This window comes from Phodopus roborovskii, unplaced genomic scaffold (genome assembly GCF_943737965.1).
Source record: "Phodopus roborovskii unplaced genomic scaffold, PHOROB, whole genome shotgun sequence".
Taxonomy (NCBI): domain Eukaryota; kingdom Metazoa; phylum Chordata; class Mammalia; order Rodentia; family Cricetidae; genus Phodopus; species Phodopus roborovskii.
In genome coordinates this window covers 1926323-1947203 of record NW_026126517.1, presented here as the reverse complement: position 1 = coordinate 1947203, position 20881 = coordinate 1926323, and the positions used below count along the sequence as shown (strand labels likewise).

At 40.7% G+C, this 20881-nt stretch overlaps 1 protein-coding gene across 1 annotated transcript; it reads left to right on the top strand.

Moving 5' to 3' along the window:
* The first annotated feature begins 4035 nt into the window (after positions 1-4035).
* On the top strand, positions 4036-20076 carry LOC127231325 (zinc finger protein OZF). Its single transcript, XM_051196868.1, has 5 exons — positions 4036-4147; positions 9035-9161; positions 12975-13067; positions 16272-16378; positions 17557-20076. Exons 1-5 carry the CDS (start codon positions 4145-4147, stop codon positions 18610-18612), a joined length of 1386 nt encoding a protein of 461 aa, XP_051052825.1. The 5' UTR covers positions 4036-4144; the 3' UTR covers positions 18613-20076.
* Positions 20077-20881: the final 805 nt, after the last annotated feature.

Genomic DNA, 20881 nt, shown 5'->3' with positions numbered 1-20881 from the left:
TGCCTTTCCTACTTGTGACTGGCCTGAAAGAGTCACAGACGTTCATGACAATATTATAAATTTGCATAATTGTTCTGGAGAGAATGCTGCAAGAACCTAACAGTAATGCAAATGAATAGATGATATCAAGAGTTAATGGGAACAAGAACAAGGAGTGAAGCAGAAACCCCCAGTGCCCTCATGCCATAACTGTGCCAATACTGTAGGCACCAACACCGTAGGAAGCTGAGACAAAGGGGACGTGAGAACAAGAGATAAGCGTGCCAACTACTAAGACTAAACTTTTAAGTTATGTAATTTAGAGGATGGGAGAAAACCTGTATATCCCCCATAGGGGGATATACATAGAGTAGTATAGAATGAAGGGTGAATCAATTCAGCCTTAGCTGATAAGTTGTTTATGAGAACTTAAGATTTGACCAGAGATAAACATTAACCATTAGAGCAAAACTATTTTCCACTTTGCTGTAACCACAAATGCTGCAAAGTGGGCACACTCTTCTATCTGTAGGTGTACCCAGTTACAAAACTTCTTTTGTTTTGCTTGCAATTCTGCTTATGCTCTTAACATTAGAGCTATGAATCAAGTAGGTAATGGTTACTAGTGGGGAAATTGGAGGATGGAAGGAGAATGAGGTAAGGGAACAAACTGGCAATTATTGTGATTATTATTGGAAACTTAAGAAAGCAAATATGATTGTAAAACCTTTTATACACACTATTGAAATGGTGTAAATAACATCAGCTCGGGCTATCCAGGGCCACTTGTTTGAAACAGGTGGTCAGAGTTCTCTTCCTTTTGCCACCTTCATACATCCATCCCAGGTCATCAGGCCTGTTAGGAGTATGACTCCCTACAGATTAACTCCATTCAGAATACCACTTTCTCCGTAGGCTGCACAGCAATAGAAACATCAGAAGTAAATGACAGCATGTGTCATATAAACTAACATGCCTAAAGAAAGTTTCACTCAAGCAGCAAAGAATAGACACAGCAGCTGATGGGAACTTTTCTGAAATAGACCACAGTGTGAACTGGTACTTAACTGAGGAACTAGAAACAGTGATGTAAAGTCTTCTATGAAAGAGAAGCTCAGGCCCAGATGGGTTCACAGCAGAATTCCCAGGAGGAGCCACAGTCCTTCTTAAATTAGTTTTTTAACAAAAGAAAGAAAAGAAACAGAAGGAGCATTACCAAATAACTTCTATAATGCCAGTATTACTCTAATTCCCAAACCGTAAAGATGCAACTTCCATCCACCCACTATACAGCAATTGGACATCTCCCAACTATTACATGATATCTATACAGAGCAGTTTCATTGGAATGGGGCAGAGTCTGACGAGCATGAGAACTAAGCACCAGCTTACCCGTTTCACAAAAGAGAAAACCAGCAAGAAATGCGACGACAGGCAGTTTCTGTCATTCTTACTCTATACCTCTTCACTTGTCTTCAAAAACTCCCCCAAGTTCCAAATCCTGGAGCAAGGAAAAAGCCTTGAGCATGGGCATACTATGCAAGACAAAGGGAAAGTAGGGGTGGGGTGAAACTGTGTTGGACAATAGGAGGTGGTGAAATGTGTTTGATAATAGGAATTGGGTGCAAGTGTATAGGACAGTAAGAGAAGAGCTAAAGTGTATTCTACAGTAGAAGTGTTTTGAACAATGGATGGAAGTGTGTTGGCGAGTAGGGGATGGGCAGAAGAAGTGTTTTTGCCAGTAGGAGATGGTTGAAAGTGTATTCTGCAGTAGGAGAAGGGTGTGTTGGACAGTAGAAGATGCATGAAAATGGAGGTAAAAAACACACAAAATTCATTACTTATGGCTGCTGCATCCTCTTTGGAGAGGTATTGGTAAAATCCACAAGAAGTGAGTTCTGTTTTCTGTATCTGTTTGAGGATGAGTCTTTCAAGAGGCCAGTTTCAGCAGAGTAATAAGAGTCATGTCAGGGCTTATTCCTGAGTCATTCCTAAGGTGGCGATGGTAGGAACGGTGCAGGGCTGTGAGGTAGATGTAGGTCATAGCATTATTTCCAAAGCAATAAAGCCTCTGGAAGGCCAGGCTCTATGCACAAGTTAATACCAACAGTATTGGAAGTAAGCTGGAATCTTCTATCAGATATACTGAAGTTGATACAGGCACAGTACAGGCTAGCATTAGCCAGTTATACATGGTGAGGAGACAGGGCTGTAACTGAATGTAGGGAGAACAGCCTCACATGCCTATCTTGCTCTGTATGCATGCACCTGAGTGTATACTTGCACACATTCACGTGAAAACACACACACACAGAGAGAGAGAGAGAGAGAGAGAGAGAGAGAGAGAGAGAGAGAGAGAGAGAAATGAATAGTCCCATCACAGATATCATAGAGTATATTTATGTGGGCTCAGGTTAGCTTTATTGATGAGAATTCATATTAATTCATAGAATTCAGTGCAGGTAACCATGATAGCATGTGTCTATGATCTCTGCATTTGGGAGGCAAAGGCAGGAGTATATGGCAAAGGCCCGTTGGAACGACAAAGTGAGTCTGTCTCAAACAGAAACCTCCAGAAAACAATGCAGTACAGAGAAATTTCTCACATCACCAAATAACACTGAACCCCGGGAACAGAAGTCCAGGTCCAGTGATAGCAGCTGTCAGTTCATTCTCAATCTTAACAACTCATTTACTCTGTGGTCAGTTTTGCTTGTACAACCCATAAGACTATTCTTTGGTAACATGTGTAAAGCTGGACTCTTGGCAGAGAGCAGTGACAAAATTATAAATATTATTTTGGGGATTGTGAGTGAATAACAAATTGGTTTTATGGAAAAAATAAGTATATGTATAATAAAAAATTTAAATGCCCTAAGGGGAATGATGCTTCATCTTATATAAACCTGGTAAAATTGACCCTATATCATACTTATCTTGAGAAAATTACAATATAAAAGTGTATAATTGTATTGGAGACATCCTTAAAGTTGAGGGCAAAGACAATACTGACTATAAATTATATGAGTGTGCTTAAAAAGTATTTCTAGGAAATCTATGGAAGTTTTGGCAAAAGCAAGAATACAGTTTTTGGGTTTTTTTGTTTGTCTTTTTTTTTTCCCCCCAGGCAGGGTTTCTCTGTGTAGCTTTGAATCTGTCCTGGAACTCTCTCTGTAGACCAGACTGTCCTTGAACTCACAGAGGTCCACCTGCCTCTGCCTCCCGAGTGCTGGGATTAAAGGTGTACATCATCACCCAGCAAGAATACAGCTTTTAATACCATGCAGTAAACATGCCTGAAATCATACTGAGAGACAAGCAATGTGCATAATGAGAAGAAAAGGTTTGAGGTTACGGGGGGGGGGGGGGCTGGTCACTGCAGCCTTCACCCCAACAGGGTTTGTTGTGACTGATCTATTGTAACTGTTACACTGGAATTAATTCCAGAGTCCGGGGTATTGGGAGAAAGAGGGAATTAACTTGAATTGAGCTCTTAGATGAGTTAAGTTTCATAAGGAAAAAGCCCATGCTTCATAGAATATCCCAGCCTGGAGTCTGGCTTGCCTACAGGACTCATTGATGTTTGCTAACCACAGAAGTGCACACTCTGTTGAATTTCAAACACTTTCCTAAGTAGCAAAGCTGGAGGGGGAAATGGGTAGTTGTATAATCAATCAAAGCATCTGACTTAAAAATCTCAATGTTCATGTGACTATGGGAAGGGAGAATTGCTCTTGGAAGAACATGAGATTTTTTTTTCCAGAGGTTGTGAGATTTTAAATGTTTGCATACCTTGGTATCTCAGCATGACAGTTTGCTGTTTCAAGGTGAGTCTGGTTAAGGAGGTGCTGTGCTCTGGAGCCTGTAGTTTCAGCACTGGGAGGCATAAGAAAGGCTGGTCATTCGAGGCCAGCCTCCAACTGGGCCACAGTGGAAGCTCTGCCTTACAGTACCCGCTGACAGGAACTTGTCTTTCCTGCCTCATTCCCCCTGGGTTTGTGCCAAGGACAGTAGGACTGGCGGTCACTGTCTGCGAACAAACCATCATGTGGTCTCTCATCAGGTTCATCTTGATCAAGCGGCTCTAATGCCACTTCTGTTTCCCGGTGACATGTTGCTCCCTTGAGAACCATAGTGAGGACACTGGGTGTCCTGGAACCCGGAAATGGTGAGTCTGTGGCACGTCCCTAGCAAGGATCACAGGCTGATTATTCTGTGGCTTTCTTAGTTACATTACACTAAGTATATGATTTATACCATAGTTTAATGGATACATGAAATTTGGAAAATCGGTTTTCTTTGGGGTGGAGCCCCTGGTAGGTTACCCCATGCTCCAGTGGATGGCCCCACCACCATGCACATTGGGAGTCAGTGGGTTATTTAAGAAAAAGAAGGGCATGAAGTTGGGATGGAGTGTTCAAGGGGAGTGGAAGGAGTGGGCTGGGGGATAGATAACATATACTGTATACATCTGTAAGATTTTCAAAGAATTAAAATGTTTTAAAACTTAGGTAGAAAACTATATAAGTTGGTTTATGTACTTTTTCTTGTCCATGGAAAACAAATCTGTAACCTCCCAGAGACGACACAAAGTGATTGACCATGGCTGGGGAACATGGATTCTGCTTCAGGCCTAGTCCGGAGCACATATTTGTGCACCATCCCTGCCTGGTGAATCCCCAGAACTTCTCCTGCCTTTGCCATCCCCAGTCCTTAGACCTAGCCTTGCTCACACGGCCTGCACACCGGCCGGGTGAGTCCATGACAAAAGCAGCTTGGAGAAGGAAGATCACATGGGCTGACCACAGTCCACCATGGAGGGAAGTCAGGGCTGGGACTTAGAGATGGAACCCAGGAGCAGGAGCAGGGACTGGAGCAGAGGCATGGAGGAACCCTGCTTCCTGGCTTGCTTAACCTGCATTCTTAGAACACCAGGCCAGGGGTGTCACCACTTCCAGTGATCTGGGCTCTCAAGAAAATGCACAAAATGTACCGCAGTCTCGCTCACAGACCAATCTGGTGGCAGCGATTTTTAAATTGAGGTTCCCTCTTCAAAAATGATTCCAGCTTGTGCCAGCTGACATAAAATTAATCAGAAAATCTGACCCCTTGTCAACATGACACATAAGCACATCACTGTGAACCCATAACCTTTCCTTTCTTGTCCCTAAAATGTTATTTTAATATGACAATATAAAACATTCTGACTTTTATTTTTAGCACTGGCTTTCTACTCACTTTGTACACCAGTCTGGCCTTCAACTTGAGATCTGTCCACCTCTGTCTCCCGGATACTAGGATTAAAGGCGTGTGCTGCCATGACCTGCCCGTTCTGACTTTTAAAGTTCCACAGCCTTTATCAATTCAAACACCTTATATGTCCAGTCTCTTTAAAATATCTTTTAAAATAAAAGCCTTTATAAAATATGCAAAGTCTCTGTGGACTTTTGAAAAAGAAAAAAATAAGTTAAATTCTTTCTTACTCTAAGAAGGAAGAACTAGGTCGCAGTAACAATCAGATCAAAGCAAAGCAGGGTCCACTGATATACACCATTTGGCGTTTGGCATCTGGGACTCACAGTGCTCTGTGCTCTAGTGGCCATGGCGAATCACTTCTCCAGCGCTCACCCTCCATAGCAAGCACAGCTTCTTTCCTAGGCTCAGCTTGTCTCCACACCAGGATGTAGTAAGTCTCTAGTAAAAAAAAAAAAAAAACCCACCAGACAGAGTTAGCACAAGAAGTAAATTACAATATACAATACAAGGATTTGGAAAAAAAGAAACCAAATCTAATAGATGGGGGAAATTATAAAATCGGAGCATAAATTAATGAAATAGAAACAATGAAAACAGGGCAAACCTAAAAGCTGATTCTCTGAGAAAATAAATGGGATTGGCAGACCCTCGGCCCAATTAACCAAACAAACAGGACCCCAATGAACAGAATCAGAAATGAATGGGACCACATTAAAACGGACACCAAAGACATTCAGAATACTGTAAGACAGTACTTTAGAAACTTGGACTCCTTTAGGTTAGGAAACCTAGAGGAATGGATTAGTTCCTAGATTCATCTAAACCATGAAAGTTAAACCGAGAAAAGGTCAGAGAACCTAAACAGACCCATAAAAGTATGGAGATCAAAAGGCTATTAAAGAGCCATCAGACTAAAAAATTCCTGGGTCCAGATGGATGAGAAATGCCCCATAGTCTTGGGCATTTAAACGCTTGGTCTCCAATTGGCAGTATTCTCTGTGGATGTGGAGGTGGTGTGGCCTTGCTAGAGAAAGTCTGCCACTACCTACCTACTTATAGTTCCCTCTCTTTGCTTGAAGATGTGAGCTCTCAGCTTCCTGCTTCTGTGTGCATGCCTTCTGCTGGCTGCCATGCTGTCCTTGTCATTATGACTCTTAACCTCCTGGAACTGAGCCAAACTAAACTCCTCTATATGTTGGTTTTGTTACTGCTGCAGTGAAGTAACTAATAAATATTGATAGCAGAATTCAGTTGGACTTTTAAAGATCTACAACCAACATTTCTTACATCTTTTTTAAAAAGGTAAAAGCAAAAGGGATGTTTCCATACTTCTTCCAAAAAGCCAGTATTAATCTGATACCAAAACCAGGTAAATAAACACAAAAGAGAAACCTACAGACTATTATCCCTCATGTAAACTGAAGAGAGGCATATATTAAAAAGATCATCCACCATGATTAAGTTGGCTTTATTCCAGCAATCTAGGGGTGGTTCAGCATACATAAGTTAATTCAATAAGTATGTAAGTGGACTTACAAAATCATATAAAAGTATGAAAACAAAATTATCATCTCAGTAGATGCAGAAAGACCATTGACAATATCCAACATGCCTTCAAGATAAAAGAATAGGACTAGCAGAAACATACCTCAACATAAAAGCTGTATCTGACAAACCTATGGCCAACTGCATTCTAAATGGGTTTCTAGAACAATGAGAGAAATTAAAGAGATACAAATGAGAAAAGTAGTTAGATTATCCTTATTTGCAGATGATGTGATACAATACATAAGAGGTGCCAAAAATTCTACCAGAAAGTTTCTATAGTGACCAACACTTTCAGCAAAGTAGCAGGAAACAAAATCAACTAAAAAGCCAGTAGCCTCCATGGCCCTACAGCTTGTTGATTGAATTTCCCCCTTCAAACCTTGCAGTTATGTCCAACACTTTGGCATTGCGACGCCACCATGTCACCTGCAACATTCATGTTCAAGACCCACACCACTGAGCCACAAAAGAAATCTCAGTGATCAGTGTTGATATCTCCTTTTCAGTAATACTGCTAGGGATTTGAGACCATGGAAGCTGTCATTTAATCCCCCAAAATCATTTGTTTCTCTGAGATCCAGGAAGATGTATGGCCAGGTCCCTTTCCTCTAGAGCCTGGGAGTTCAGCCTGTATCCCCTAAGTGGCTTTGTTAAAGCCGAGGTACTCAGAGCCAACTAGATTTCTATAAGGTAAGGAGGGTGCCCAGGCTGAGACAGGGCTAAGATGCCCCAGGCTGCTTGAGCTCTCTATTCATTCTACCCTGTTCATTCCTTTGGGGCAAGTTGGATAAAAGCTTGCTTATCAGCAACAGCAGTAAGCAACCTGTGTCGGTAGTTTCTGTCCTGATCCCTTGGGATGAAGCCAGTGGAAACAAAACATTGTGTGTAGAACTCTCATGTATTATGTGTGCTCTAGATACACTCATGTGGCTGGAATAGCAGAGTTTAGGTAACCTGCCTTTCTCTCTTCAGGACGATGTTAAAGGTTTGGAATTGTTTTCTAATTATATAGTGCATTGGCCCAATGTAGAGTTCATACTTCTGTGTGCCCGGTGATTCCAAACTCATTTATATGGTTGTTCTATATATTATAACAAATATACAAGTCTGGCAGCCTATGTGTACTTTCCAGAAGGGCCTGGGGTATGTATAGATATTTATTGTTTGTGTCCATGGAAAGAGGAAAAATCAAGTTTCTACTATTCAGGGCTTTTAAAACATTTTTCATTCATGGCCACTTTCATCTGAGATATTTTTATATGACCCTAGATATATGGGTATACAAATGGCTTGAAGATTTACTGATGCAAAATCATAAAGAAGTTATTTTAAAACAATTCTTTGGTATGCATATGCTTTTAGTTAAAGATGAGTGCCAGGTGCATACTGAGTAATGAAAGCTTTTCTTTCTTATAATCAAACATGTACTACTTTGATGCTTAGATGAAGAGTATGGAAATGTTAGATCTTCTCTGTAACTGAGCCTTCGTGTCTCTGTGAGTGTGGAAAATGTATTTATAATAAGAACATGGAAGTTTAAAACATACATGTGAGCCAAGGCATTTATGTTTCCTGGAGTTGTGTGGTGTGATGTAATCATGGTGGGAAGGAAGTAAGCGCATTTGCAACAGCTGCACCCAGGTCACCTGAGGTAACCTGGGTGAGTGCTGCCCAGGATTCATTTGATTCAGAATCAGATTTTGGTTATCCCATAATCAGGAAACTTTCAGTATCAACAAATTTTTCACAACCTCTATGCCAATTTACTCGATTCCACGTGGATTCCGCAGTTTAAGCCTAGAGCCTCTGCTGCACCAGGCTCTTGGAATCGAACCCATGACCCTGCCCCTCTCTGCATGCACTATACCACAGTGGTGTGCTACAGCCCGGCATCTGTCTTTCCATTGTTTTGTTCATTCTTTATATATTTGATGTAAATTTTATATGGTTATGTTTATATATGTCTGTCTTTTGCTTATAATAATACAAACCATGCATATACATGTATTCCTCTATGGATTTTTGTTTCTGTTATAATTCTTTGGAAAAGTTTCTAATCATTTTTTGAATCACAAGATTAACACATAGGTAAGATTTTTGTGATGATTTTTCCTTCTATCATAATACAGAGTTCAAAGCATGCTACATTTTTTATAAAATACTGATAAGACATAGATATACATAAAACATTGAATTTCCACCTGCTGTTCCTAAGGCTGAGGACAACTTGGAGACAAATTTGTCGTTCCAGGTGCTGGTGTCATTTGAGGACATAGCCGTGGACTTCACCTGGGAGGAGTGGCAGGACCTGGATGTTGCCCAGAGAACCCTCTACAGAGACGTGATGCTGGAGAATTATAGCAGCCTGGTGTCCTTGGGTGAGTCTGTCTCCTGAAATTCTCAGAAGTACTGATGTAGAATTGATACTTACTTTTGATGCTAATTGGATGTTGTACATTTAGATTGACATGGCCATGATACACATTTCTGAAGAACAGTGTAGCCTTCTAATTGATGCTAACTGATAGTGTAGCAGCCCTGGAGCCACTTGTTTGTGTTGGATCGTTTAAAATCTCTCTGCTGTTATTCGGAAATACTCAGTTGGTGTCATCTGTACGCGTACAATAGTATTGTAGAGCTTATGCTATCCCTCCCTTCCTAACATACCTCATTAATGCTTTCCTCCTTTTTCCCATCTCTCCATTTCTGTATCTTTCCCTCTCAGTGGTAGCTGTTGTTTTACTCTCTGTTTGAGGACACCTTTAGTTTGCGAGTATGATGAGAATATAGAAGACTTTTCATTTTTTGCCTGATATATTTCATCTTCATATTGTAATTTTCCTGGAGAGACACAGGAAAAATGTGTTTGCTCCGAATATGGATGGCGTTTTATTGCCCAAAGAAAGACTTCATCAATGCTTGGTGACTACATGAGCTTATTTGGTTTATTTAGTGTACAAAAAAAAAAAAAAAAGCAAAAAGATCCAACCCTAGTTAGTTTTTGTTTACAGTTTTATCAATCTACAATTGGGCAAAGGTGTGCCCAGGTTGGAACTTCAGCGAGAAATCCATGATAGACTTGGAAGGGAATGTTACCAGTCCTGTTACCATGCGTAGCCCTAGAGATTTACTGAGTAATTGTCTTCATTCCATTGCCATGACTTTGTGCCAAGCACTTCAAGCCCAGAATACTAGCCATACTACAGAATAGCAATGCCCTATATGCCTGTCACTATGGCACAATGTTCTGTTATTTTAAATTTATATCTGCCACATTTGTCTACTTACATTACTCTGTTGAATAACGCTTATGTGTAGATTTCCCTGGAAACATGGGTATCACTTCCTTTGACTGTAAACAACCAACAGTGGGACAATGTTGATGCCATGCTGGGTCTAGTTATTAGACCCATCATACTATATTTTCAAGTAGTTGCTCTAATATATATTGATACTACATGTTTGTGTAACTTTCTTAGCATTTTTTATTTCAGATCTTAAAAAATAACATTCTATCCATATTTAAGTGATAAGTCATTTTGGGAAAATATCTTACTTTTACTTGTAAACATATTTGTATATGATGCTTTGGAAATATCAATTTAGGCTATGTGCCCAGATTTAATGAGACTTTTTCCTTTTCTGTGTTGTATGGTTGAAATCCTTATATAGTCTAGAAATTATCAGTTGCTTGCTGAATAAATAATTTGCTAGTATTTTCATCCTAGGCATGCACTAGTCATGACATTTAGTCTGATGTCATCTCATTTGCTGACTTTGCTTCTGTTGGCTGGATTGGCATAAATTGGCTGGATTGGCTATCTCCATCATTGTCCTGAGTTTTAGAGTTCCAGGTCTTACATTTAATTCTGTGATCCAGTTTTTAGTTGATTTCTGTATATGGCATGAAAGTCCAGTCCCTTCCCATGGCATGTAAGTATCCAGGCTTCTGAATGAGAGTTCTAAAGCCTTTGTGGGGAATCTGGTGACTGCATGTGCTTGTCAGCTCCCCAGCCCTCTGACACCATTGGGGAGGGAGAGTCTTGAGTAGGAAAGATGTGCTTTAGTTCCAGTAGGTCAGAGGTTTCCTTTTCACGTGGATCCTCTGTTGAGGAAGAGCCTCTTGCAGGGAACACAGTGCAAAGCAAAGCTTCTCAGCTCCGTTCAGTAGCAGCAGAGATAGACGAAGACCTCTCAGTACCCATGTGAAGTGTTTTCCAGTGAGCTTGTTCCCTGCTCCTAAACTTTACCTGCTAACTACATAGCAGACTGGTGACTAGCACCTTCCACCTGGCCTCTGGAGTATGAAGTTTGCATGGGCTTTCCTTTGTTTTCTTCTAAACTATGTGTACAGAGTGTTGCACGTTGGTCTCTGGTATGAATCACACATGGTCTTAATAGCTATGTCTTTGCTCCACTTTCTATTCTATGGAGATTATTTAAATCTTTAATTGTTGGGGATATTGGATCTATTATTTGGAAATCATTGTAATGGCTAGTATGTAAAGTGACCGGTGAGAACTTGGCTGTTCCTGTAATAGGTGTTCATTTAGCAACTTTAGACTTCCTTCTTTGTGTTGTTAGAATTTCCTTTGTCTCAGAGTTTTGCCAGTTGGATGTAATGTGATATACAATGATTTGTTGGTCCAAATCTATTAGGGCCCCTTAAATATGTCTGTCTATGTTTTTATATCCATCCTCTTTCCTTCTGGAACACAAATAATGCAGATGTATGTTTTCTTAAAAAGGACCATGTTTCCATGTATAATTTTAAAATTTCATGTGTGTGTGTATTTTGCTTTCTTATATGTCTGTGTACCAACTGTATGCCTGATGCACTTGTAGACCAGAAGAGGGCATTAGACATGTTGGAACTGGAGGTAAAGATGGCTGTGATCCACCATGTGGAGGCTAGAAATGGAACCCACATCCTCTGGAAGAGCAGCCTGTGCTCTTACTACTGAGCCATCTCTCCAGACGCTATCTGTACCTCCCCCCCACCACCACATACACACAATTCTTTCATCTGCCTTTGTTCATTTTTAAAGTAGCCAATCTTTGTGTCAGTGTTTACCTCTACTTGGGCATTTCAGCTGTGACATCTTCCTGCTTTTTACCTTTTTTCCCCACATCAGTTGAGGTTCTTCCTTATAAATCTTTTGGGTAGTTTTTTTTTTTTTTTTTTTTTATGACTACTTTATCTTTGTGTAATTTATCTGGTCAGACAAATTGTCAATCCAATTTTATTGTATTATTATTTACTAGAAGTTTCCTTTGTTCCTGTGATTTTTGGGTATGTTGGGGTGGGGGGGGGCTGGTTTTAAGACCAAATTTCTGTGTAACAGTCCTGAGTGTCCTGGAACTCGCTCTGTAGACCAGGCTGGCCTTGAACTCACTAAAATCTGCCTGCCTCTGCCTGCCTCTGCCTGCCTCTGCCTCCAGAGTGCTGGAATTTAAGGCATGTGCCACCACCTCCCAGCTCCCTATGGTTTTGTGTGTATGTGTTTGAGTATATGGAGTATGATCATACATGCATGTGGTTGTCTATGGAAGCCACGGAAGAATATAAGGCATTCTTCTCTACTGGTCTCTGCTTGTTCACCTGAGACAGTACTTCTCACTGAACCTAGAGGTAGGCTGGTGGCTGGCCCTTCCCAGAAATACCCCGTGTCCACCCTCTGCAACCCCAGGTGTACAGGAGTATGTGCAGCGACGCCAGTCCTTTTTGTGATTGCTGAGGCGTGAACTCTGTCCCTCATACTTGCATAACAAGGATTTTCCCCACTATGCCACCATCCACTCTCCCCTCAAAATCATTACTTAAATGCCACTTGACATTTGGGGACAACATTTCAATCAGTGGAAAGAATATGAGTGAAAATCTACTTCAATAAAAATTTGTAATTCACTTAGAGCTAGGGATACAGCTCAGTTGACAGTGTACTTTCCTATAATGTGCAAGGCCACAGGGTTAATCTCCAGTCCATCAAAGAAAAAAAGGAAGGAAGGAATGGAGGGAAGGAGGGAGAGGAGAAGGGAGGGAGGGAGGGAGGGAGGGAGGGAGGGAGGAAGGAAGGAAGACGTTTCTAAATCACCCATCATTGACAGTCCCCAAGATGGAGTTGCTGTCTGTCTGTCAGTGGTCTTGACTACCATATTATCACAATCTGTACATTGTTTCTCATTCCCAGGGCACTGCTTGACTAAGCCTGAGTTGATCTTCAACTTGGAACATGGACTTGGGCCCTGGAGCACAGCAGATGCCTCAGCCTGGAACCTCTCAGGTTAGTGAATGCTGTAAGGCGAGAAGGCAGTAGCATAGAGACCATCCGATACTGTTCCTATTGGACTGTTTTCAATAGGTTTCACCTAAGCCCAGTCTTGAGGACAGCTGGTCTCATGGATCAGACACTTGTTTTATCCAGTTTCCCCAAAGGTCTGGGTGTTAAACCCCCAGTGTCTTGGTGCTGTGCTGAAAAATGTATTATTATTATTTTTTTGGGGGGGGGGTCTGGCTACTCTCTGGAATAATTTAGCTACTTTACCTGGCTCTACAATTGTGCCTCTTTCTTCCCCTTTAATTACCATATATTGTAAGCTAGGAATTTCTCAGCATTATGTCAACACTGCCTTTGACTAGCATTATCATCATAATCACACACAAATGCATCTTCTCTTACAAATATGTCCATTTAGTTTGAGAAAAGTACAGCAAAGGGGCGATGTATTGTGTTGAGATAAGCCACAGAGAATGTTTATCACGAGCAGAGCAAGGAATATGGAGCTTTCTCTATTCCAGTTTTACTTTTCAATAACTGTTTTCCAAACTTGCCATGAAATACACATGTGGATTTAAATTTAAGACTAGATAGGAAACACAATTAAAAGTTAGTAGCCGAGCAAGACTTTTGTTGGCTGTAGTGTCCCCTGTGCAGTTTTTAAGAAAAAAGGGGTTGCATCGTCGAGTGGCAGACATGTGAGCAGTTCTTCCCATCTCAGTGAATGTGGAATCAAGGTCACAGAGGTGAGTGGATAGTGTCCAGAGAAAAGAGAGAGGGCACTAAACACCGTGCAGTCACTAAACACCGGAGAAGGAATTCCAAAGTCTAGCAGTATCCAAAGTCTAGCAGTATTCAAATGAACAGGTGAATGAAGTAAGGTGCCTAGACAGAGAGAACTCGTCAGTCAAGTGCTCGCCTTTGAAGGGTACCGACCTGGCTTTCTGTACTCAAGCACAAAAATCAAAACATGGTTTGGTGGTCCATGCTTGTACTCAGTGCTTCTGAAGGGGAGACAGGCAGATCCCTAGGGCTCATGGCCAGCCAGTCTCAGAACTAGTGAGCCTCAGGTCCCCATGAGAGATACTGTCTCAAACAAGATAAACAGCCTGAGGCTCATCCTCTGAGATCCCCATGTGTGCACACACATGTTCAAACACACAGCACACTGCATGTGCACTCACATGAACCGCCATGTACAGAGCTTCTTAGTTGAGAAGTTCAGCAGAGTGATTCTGACAGATACAGTCTCAGGTCTTGGAAGAGAGAAGCTAAATTAAAAACAAACAAAACACTTTCAAAAGTATACAGTGTGTGGAAGAAAGAATACCAGGGATTTGTTTGAAGGCAGCATTGAGCAGTTGCAACAATTACAAAATAAGAAGGAGAACATAATATCACATAATAATAAAACAGAACAATTATAAGCAGGACTAGACTGGAGTTTTATGAGCTCTCCAATCTGTGAATCTTATATTAAGCAGTGAACTGAGAGTAAGGTCAACAGAAAACATACTCCATAAAATTGGTGTAGAATATTGTACAAATCGTGGCCAAGAAACAGTTGTCCACATGCATGGCATTTATAACTACAAGTTGATAGACGTTGATAGAGAATGCTTCCTCAAAGGTCATTATAGTTAAGATGCCAAGAGGATGGAATATGGGCAGACTATTGAAAACTATAAGCAGGAAGTATAGTTAAGGTTTTTTGTTTTGATTTATTTATTTATTTTGGTTTGGTTTTTAACTAGAAGACCCCTAGTTAAATCATGTAGTCCAGGCAGGCCTTGAACTCAAAGAGGTCCTCCTGCTTCCTCCTCCAAAATGCTGGCATTAAAGACATGTACCACTACTGCCAGGTAGTTATTTTTTAATATAAGCCTACTATCATAGTTGATATATTTTCTTTTTTTAAAAATAATTTATTTAACCTTATTTTATGTGCATTGGTGTGAAGATGTCAGACCCTAGGGAACTGGCACTACAGAAAGTTGTGAACTGACATGTGGATACTAGGAATTGAACCCATATCCTCTGGAAGAGCAGCCAGTGCTCTTAACCTGAGCCATCTCAGTCCCCATAGTTGATCTCTTAACAGAAACACTGAATTCCAGAAGGCATAATCTTTGGTGTGTTAAGCCCTGAAAATACAAACTGCCAACTGATTATTCTACGAGGCAAAGTCTAAAATCAGAGAATATTATGAATTTCTGTGACAAGCATAAATAGAATCATTCCATGAATACTAAGCCACTATTACAGAAGATATTTAAAACAAAGTAACAAAATTCTTCTTGTAAAGGCAAGCCACAAGCAATATTTCCCATAAAAAATTATTCCCAGAAAACCCCATGGAGGACCCTGCTGCTCTTTATCAAAGCAAGTACACTAACTGAGATGCTGTAGCAATCCTTTCCCTAATTGTCACTGTAACAGGGAGGCAGGATATTTGATGACACCTAAGTCCTAAAGGTAGCTAATGGAAGAGAGTTCCCATGTTTTATATAAAAGAGGAATGACATTATACATGCAGATAATAGAGAAACAGGGCAGGTAGCAAAAAGGAAACCTACAGCTAAGGGATAGGTAGGCCTTTTACTGCCATGTATTTTAACAGTGCAGCAGTACAAAAGACAACAAGGACTTAACCCTGCAAGCTCTCTTAGTAGACCATGTTATCGTAATTCATTAAAGACTGCCTGTGGGGTCTGGAGTAATGGCTCAGAAGTTAAGAACATTGGCTGCTCTTCCAGAGGACCTACGTTCAATTCCCAGGACCCACATGTCAGCTCACTACTATCTGTAACTCCAGTTCCAGGGTACCCAACACTCTCACACAGAATATATTTAGGCAAAACACCAGAGTATGTTAAATAAATAAATACATCTTTTAAAAAAGACTAGCATGTGTACAATTACAAGATGATATCTGAGAAGTTCAAATGTAACCTGGCTGGTTAGAGAGTACGCCTTTGATTCCAGCACTTGGGAGGCAGAGGCAGGCGAATCTCTCAGTTCCAGGCCAGCCTGGTCTACAGAGTGAGTTCCAGAACAACCAGTGCTGCACAGAGAAACCCTGTCTCAAAACAAACCAACAAACAAAAAAGTTCAAATGTGATGATAAAAAACGCATTATTTTACTTTTGTATTTGAATTGTATAAAGCTTGCGCCCAATTCATGGAAATTGAAATTTTTAATATTTTCAGGTGTCAACAAAATGAGTGGTCTGGTTGAGGCTGGCCAGAAAAATGGAGACAGACATTTCTGGCAAATTGAATTCAACAGCAATACATCAAATGAAGAACTCGTTGAAGTAGGTAAAACTGATGTGATCACAAACTGTCTTGATTAGGTTCATTTTTCTCTGCCAGCTAAAGGATTGGAAAGAAGAGGGAGAGGGAGGGAGGGAGAGAAGGAGGGAGAGAGAAAGGAAGGAGGAAAGGAAGGAAGGAAGAAAAAGAAAGAAGGAAAGACAGGAAATTTCATAAGTGCAGCAGCAAGTATCAAGGGACTATCGGACAGCAGACAGATCCACCTATAAAGAATGGCTATTACTAGGGGCGAGGAAACACACAGCAAGGCGTACGGAGGAAGGCCCCTACAGAAGAAAAGGGGGACCCAGGAGCCTGAAACCCAGCGTCTAGTTAAGGGCTTTGGGCTTCAAGGGTGTTTGAGGGGTCTCCCTCCTCTAATTTAGGGTTAGTCCATTTGAACAAAGACAGAGTACCTAATAGACCCATGACGTTGGTGTAAACGTATACTAATCCATCCTTGAACCTATTGGAGATCCATTTCTAAGGTGCCCTGCTGGCAGCAGAAGATGCCTGCTTGGCTTTTCTTTTAAGCTGCTGGGCATTTGTCTCAGGTCAGGAAGGTGAGGAAGAAGTCCCCATCTTGGAAGTCCACCATCTTTATTACCTTGTCCTTCTCCCTGTCTGCCCACCAACCAGGAATCTAATACCAAGTCCCCTAAAATCCTATTTCAACTTTGAATGTGAAGAGTGGAAACTACTTAGGATGTTTCTTCAGAAACTTAATATATGGCAAGATGAACTTCTCAGTAGTGAACCTTGTGAGATATAGGCTACAAAAGAGTCTGATCATTTTAAAGCAATTGAAACCCTTCAGTTACCCTGAGCAACTGAGTAGCCATTAAGGCACAGTTAATCATGTCATTCTGAATTAGGAAAGACCTACAAAAGCAGGGTTATTAACACAGAAGTTTTCATTTGTATGGAATGAAAATCTAATGAGCTCTATGAGTGTAGGAAATTCTTTGATAAGATGTGATTTATTCAAGTCATGGCACAGATTAGGATGCAAAATTTCCAATGGAATGTATGTGAGATAACATTCTTTGCCTAAAGAGAAATATTCCAATGTAGTAATTGTGAGAAATGTTACTAGGAAATCATGATAAGCAAAACATAGCAAATTCTGTAGGCCTCTCCTTGTAAATATGAGGAATTTAACAAATTCTTCTGTCTTAAGGCAGAGCTAAAGATTCATGAAGAAATCCACCAAGGAACAAAATTCTATGAATGTGAAGTATGTTTGGAAGCATTTTACCTGAAGTCCCAATATAGCACAAATCAGAGATATCACACATGTGAGAATCCATATGAATGTAAGGAATATAGACAAGCTTTCTATTCTAAGTCTACCTTCAGTCAATATCAGAGGCTTGAGAGAGGTGAGAAACCCCACACATGTATGGCATGTGGGAAAGCCTTCTACTGCAAGTCACATCTCACTGTGCATCAGAGGACTCACACGGGTGAGAAGCCCTACGAATGTAAAGAGTGCAGGAAAGCATTCTATAGCAAGTCACAGCTCAATGTACATCTGAGGATTCATACAGGGGAGAAGCCTTATGCATGCAAAGACTGCAGGAAAGCTTTCTACCGCAATTCTGACCTCACTGTACATCAGAGGACTCACACGGGTGAGAAGCCCTATGAGTGTAAAGTGTGCAGGAAAGCGTTCTACTGCAACTCCCAGCTCACTGTACATCATAGGACTCACACAGGTGAGAAGCCCTACGAATGTCAAGTATGCAATAAAGCATTCTACTGCAAGTCACAGCTCGCTGTGCACCACAGGACTCACACAGGCGAGAAGCCCTATGAATGTAAAGAGTGCAGGAAGGCATTCCAGTGCAGGTCAGACCTCACTCGACATCGGAGAACTCATACTGGCGAGAGACCGTATGAATGTGACGAGTGCAGGAAAGCTTTCTATCGCAAGTCAGACCTCACTGTACATCAGAGGACTCACACGGGTGAGAAGCCCTATGAGTGTAAAGTGTGCAGGAAAGCGTTCTACTGCAACTCCCAGCTCACTGTACATCATAGGACTCACACAGGTGAGAAGCCCTACGAATGTCAAGACTGTGGGAAAGCCTTTCAGTGCAAGTATGAACTTACTCGACATCAGAGAACACATACAGGTGAGAAACCTTATGTATGTCTAGAATGCAGGAAAGCTTTCTACACCAAGTCAGATCTTACTCGACATCTGAAAACACATGCAGGTGACAAACCCTGAATGTACAGGGTACACTAAAGCTTGACACAACAAGTCATCACACAACTGGCATCAGAGAACACATATAAAACTTTTTACCATAAAAGTAGCCCTTATTTAATGTCAGAATTCATACAGATGCAAATAATAGCCATGAAAATACAGTAAGAAAGCTCTCTATTTTAGCTCATCTCTGTGTACAGACCAATAAATTTAGGGAACGTGAGAAACTTCATGTGGTCAAATCTCATGTGACACCATGTAGTGTATGCAGGTGAATGACCCTTTGAGATAAAGAAAATTAGAACATATTATTTAAACCATTAAGTGCATTAAATGGGCAGGAATCTCATATAGGTAGACTTTATCAATATGTATAGTCAGACCTCAGACTACATCAAAAACATCATAAAGGTGCAGTTGTGTATAGCAAGTGATTCACCAGGTACAAGTTTTCACCTTGACCCAAGGGGGTGATTTGGCAGAGACTCATTTGGAATTGATCTTTAACAGCATAGCAAGACACCAAACCGAAAGACCAGGAAAGCCGGTATGGTGGTGCACACCTTTAATCCTAGCACTCAGAAGGCAGCAGCATGTAGATCACTGTAAATTTGAGGCCAACCTGGCTAACATAGTGTGTTCTGAGTCAGCTAGGTCTATACATTGAAATCCTGTCACAAAAAAGGTGTGACCATCTTAAATGATAGTAGATGCCATATTGTTGTTAAACCATAAGAAAGTAAAGAATGTCAGAAAAATGTTTAAATAGTACTTGAAACTTAACTGTCATCACAAACACAACAAAAAGAACAAAGCATAAGAGTGTGATACAGGAGTGCTGCATCTCATCTGGCTTTTCATCAGCATAAATAATTTCAGTATTGAGTTGTATACAGACGCTCTAGAAACCCCACCAACCACATGGCAGCAAGCATGATATCGAATGTGAACGTGAGAACGTTTGAATTTTTAACATTGGTTGAGCTGGGAATGCCAGGCTCAGTCATGGCGCCTTCAGAAGGAATGCATTTCCTCTTCTTTGTATCTGAGTCTTCTTACCTATCACCCAGATTTTCAGCATCCATGCTTACGACTCAAGTTTTAGAAAGTATAAGCAGTTGTAAAGAAGTTGTAACAAATTGACTATGCATTATTTTGAGTACTGTCAGTGTAATTACACCTTTTCAGCAAGACAGTGTGTCAATAGGCAGGCCAGGCTGACCGAATTCTTTGTATCCTGGGCTGTTCTCATATTCATCACACTCTTCGGAGCTTTGACTAGAAGAATGGTCTTCCATGCAACCATATATCCCTTTAATATGTGAAATTTTTTTCAGTAAAATTTCAACATTATTATTTACCATAAATTTGAGGGAGAAAATTTCAGTTTATGTAACTTGCATGTTAATTTCCAGATGGAACTGTTTGATATCGTATTGGAAATTATGCATTCAATTGTATGCTACCAAATAAACACAATGATATTTCCAGTTAGTGTATATTAAGGTTTTTCTTTGAACATTTATTGTTCTTTGTTGTTGTTGTTTGTTTTGTTTGTTTGTTTGTTTTTCAAGACAGAATTTCTCTGTATTGCTTTGGAGGCTGTCCTGAGGCTTGCTCTGTAGACCAGGCTGGCCTCAAACTCAGGGAGATCTGCCTGCCTCTGCCTCCCAAGTGCTGGGATTAAAGGCGTGCGCCACCAACAACCAGCAGCACTATTTATTGTTCTTATTACTAGATTTTAATAGTAGTTAATGAATGAGGTAGACAAAGACCAGCAATGCTGATAAACGTGGTGGTACATAATTACTTCTCACAACATCCATTTTTCTTTTTCCTGGATGTTAGTATTTTGTGTTAAAAAAAACTTTGCATGGCAGTATAGAAAATATGTATACTTCATATAAGAAATAATAAAGTAGGAAAATGGAAGTGGTAGGATACATGCCTTTGTATGTATGTAGTCTTGAATGGAATTGTCAATATACATAGGTGACATAGATGATAGGTAGATAGATAGATAGATAGATAGATAGATAGATAGATAGATATTGTGACTCTATTCATTGTCTTTCTGTCTCTGTGACTATCAGCAGAAACAAATTAAGAATGAAGTAGTGAAGTAGTTGTTTTGAATTGTGGTTTCTTTTTCTTCTCTCTCTCTCTCTCTCTCTCTCTCTCTCGACAGGATTTCTCTGTGGCTTTGGAGGATGTTCTGGAACTAGCTTTGTAGACCAGGCTGGCCTTGAACTCAGGGAGATCCACCTGCCTCTGCCTCCCAAGTGCT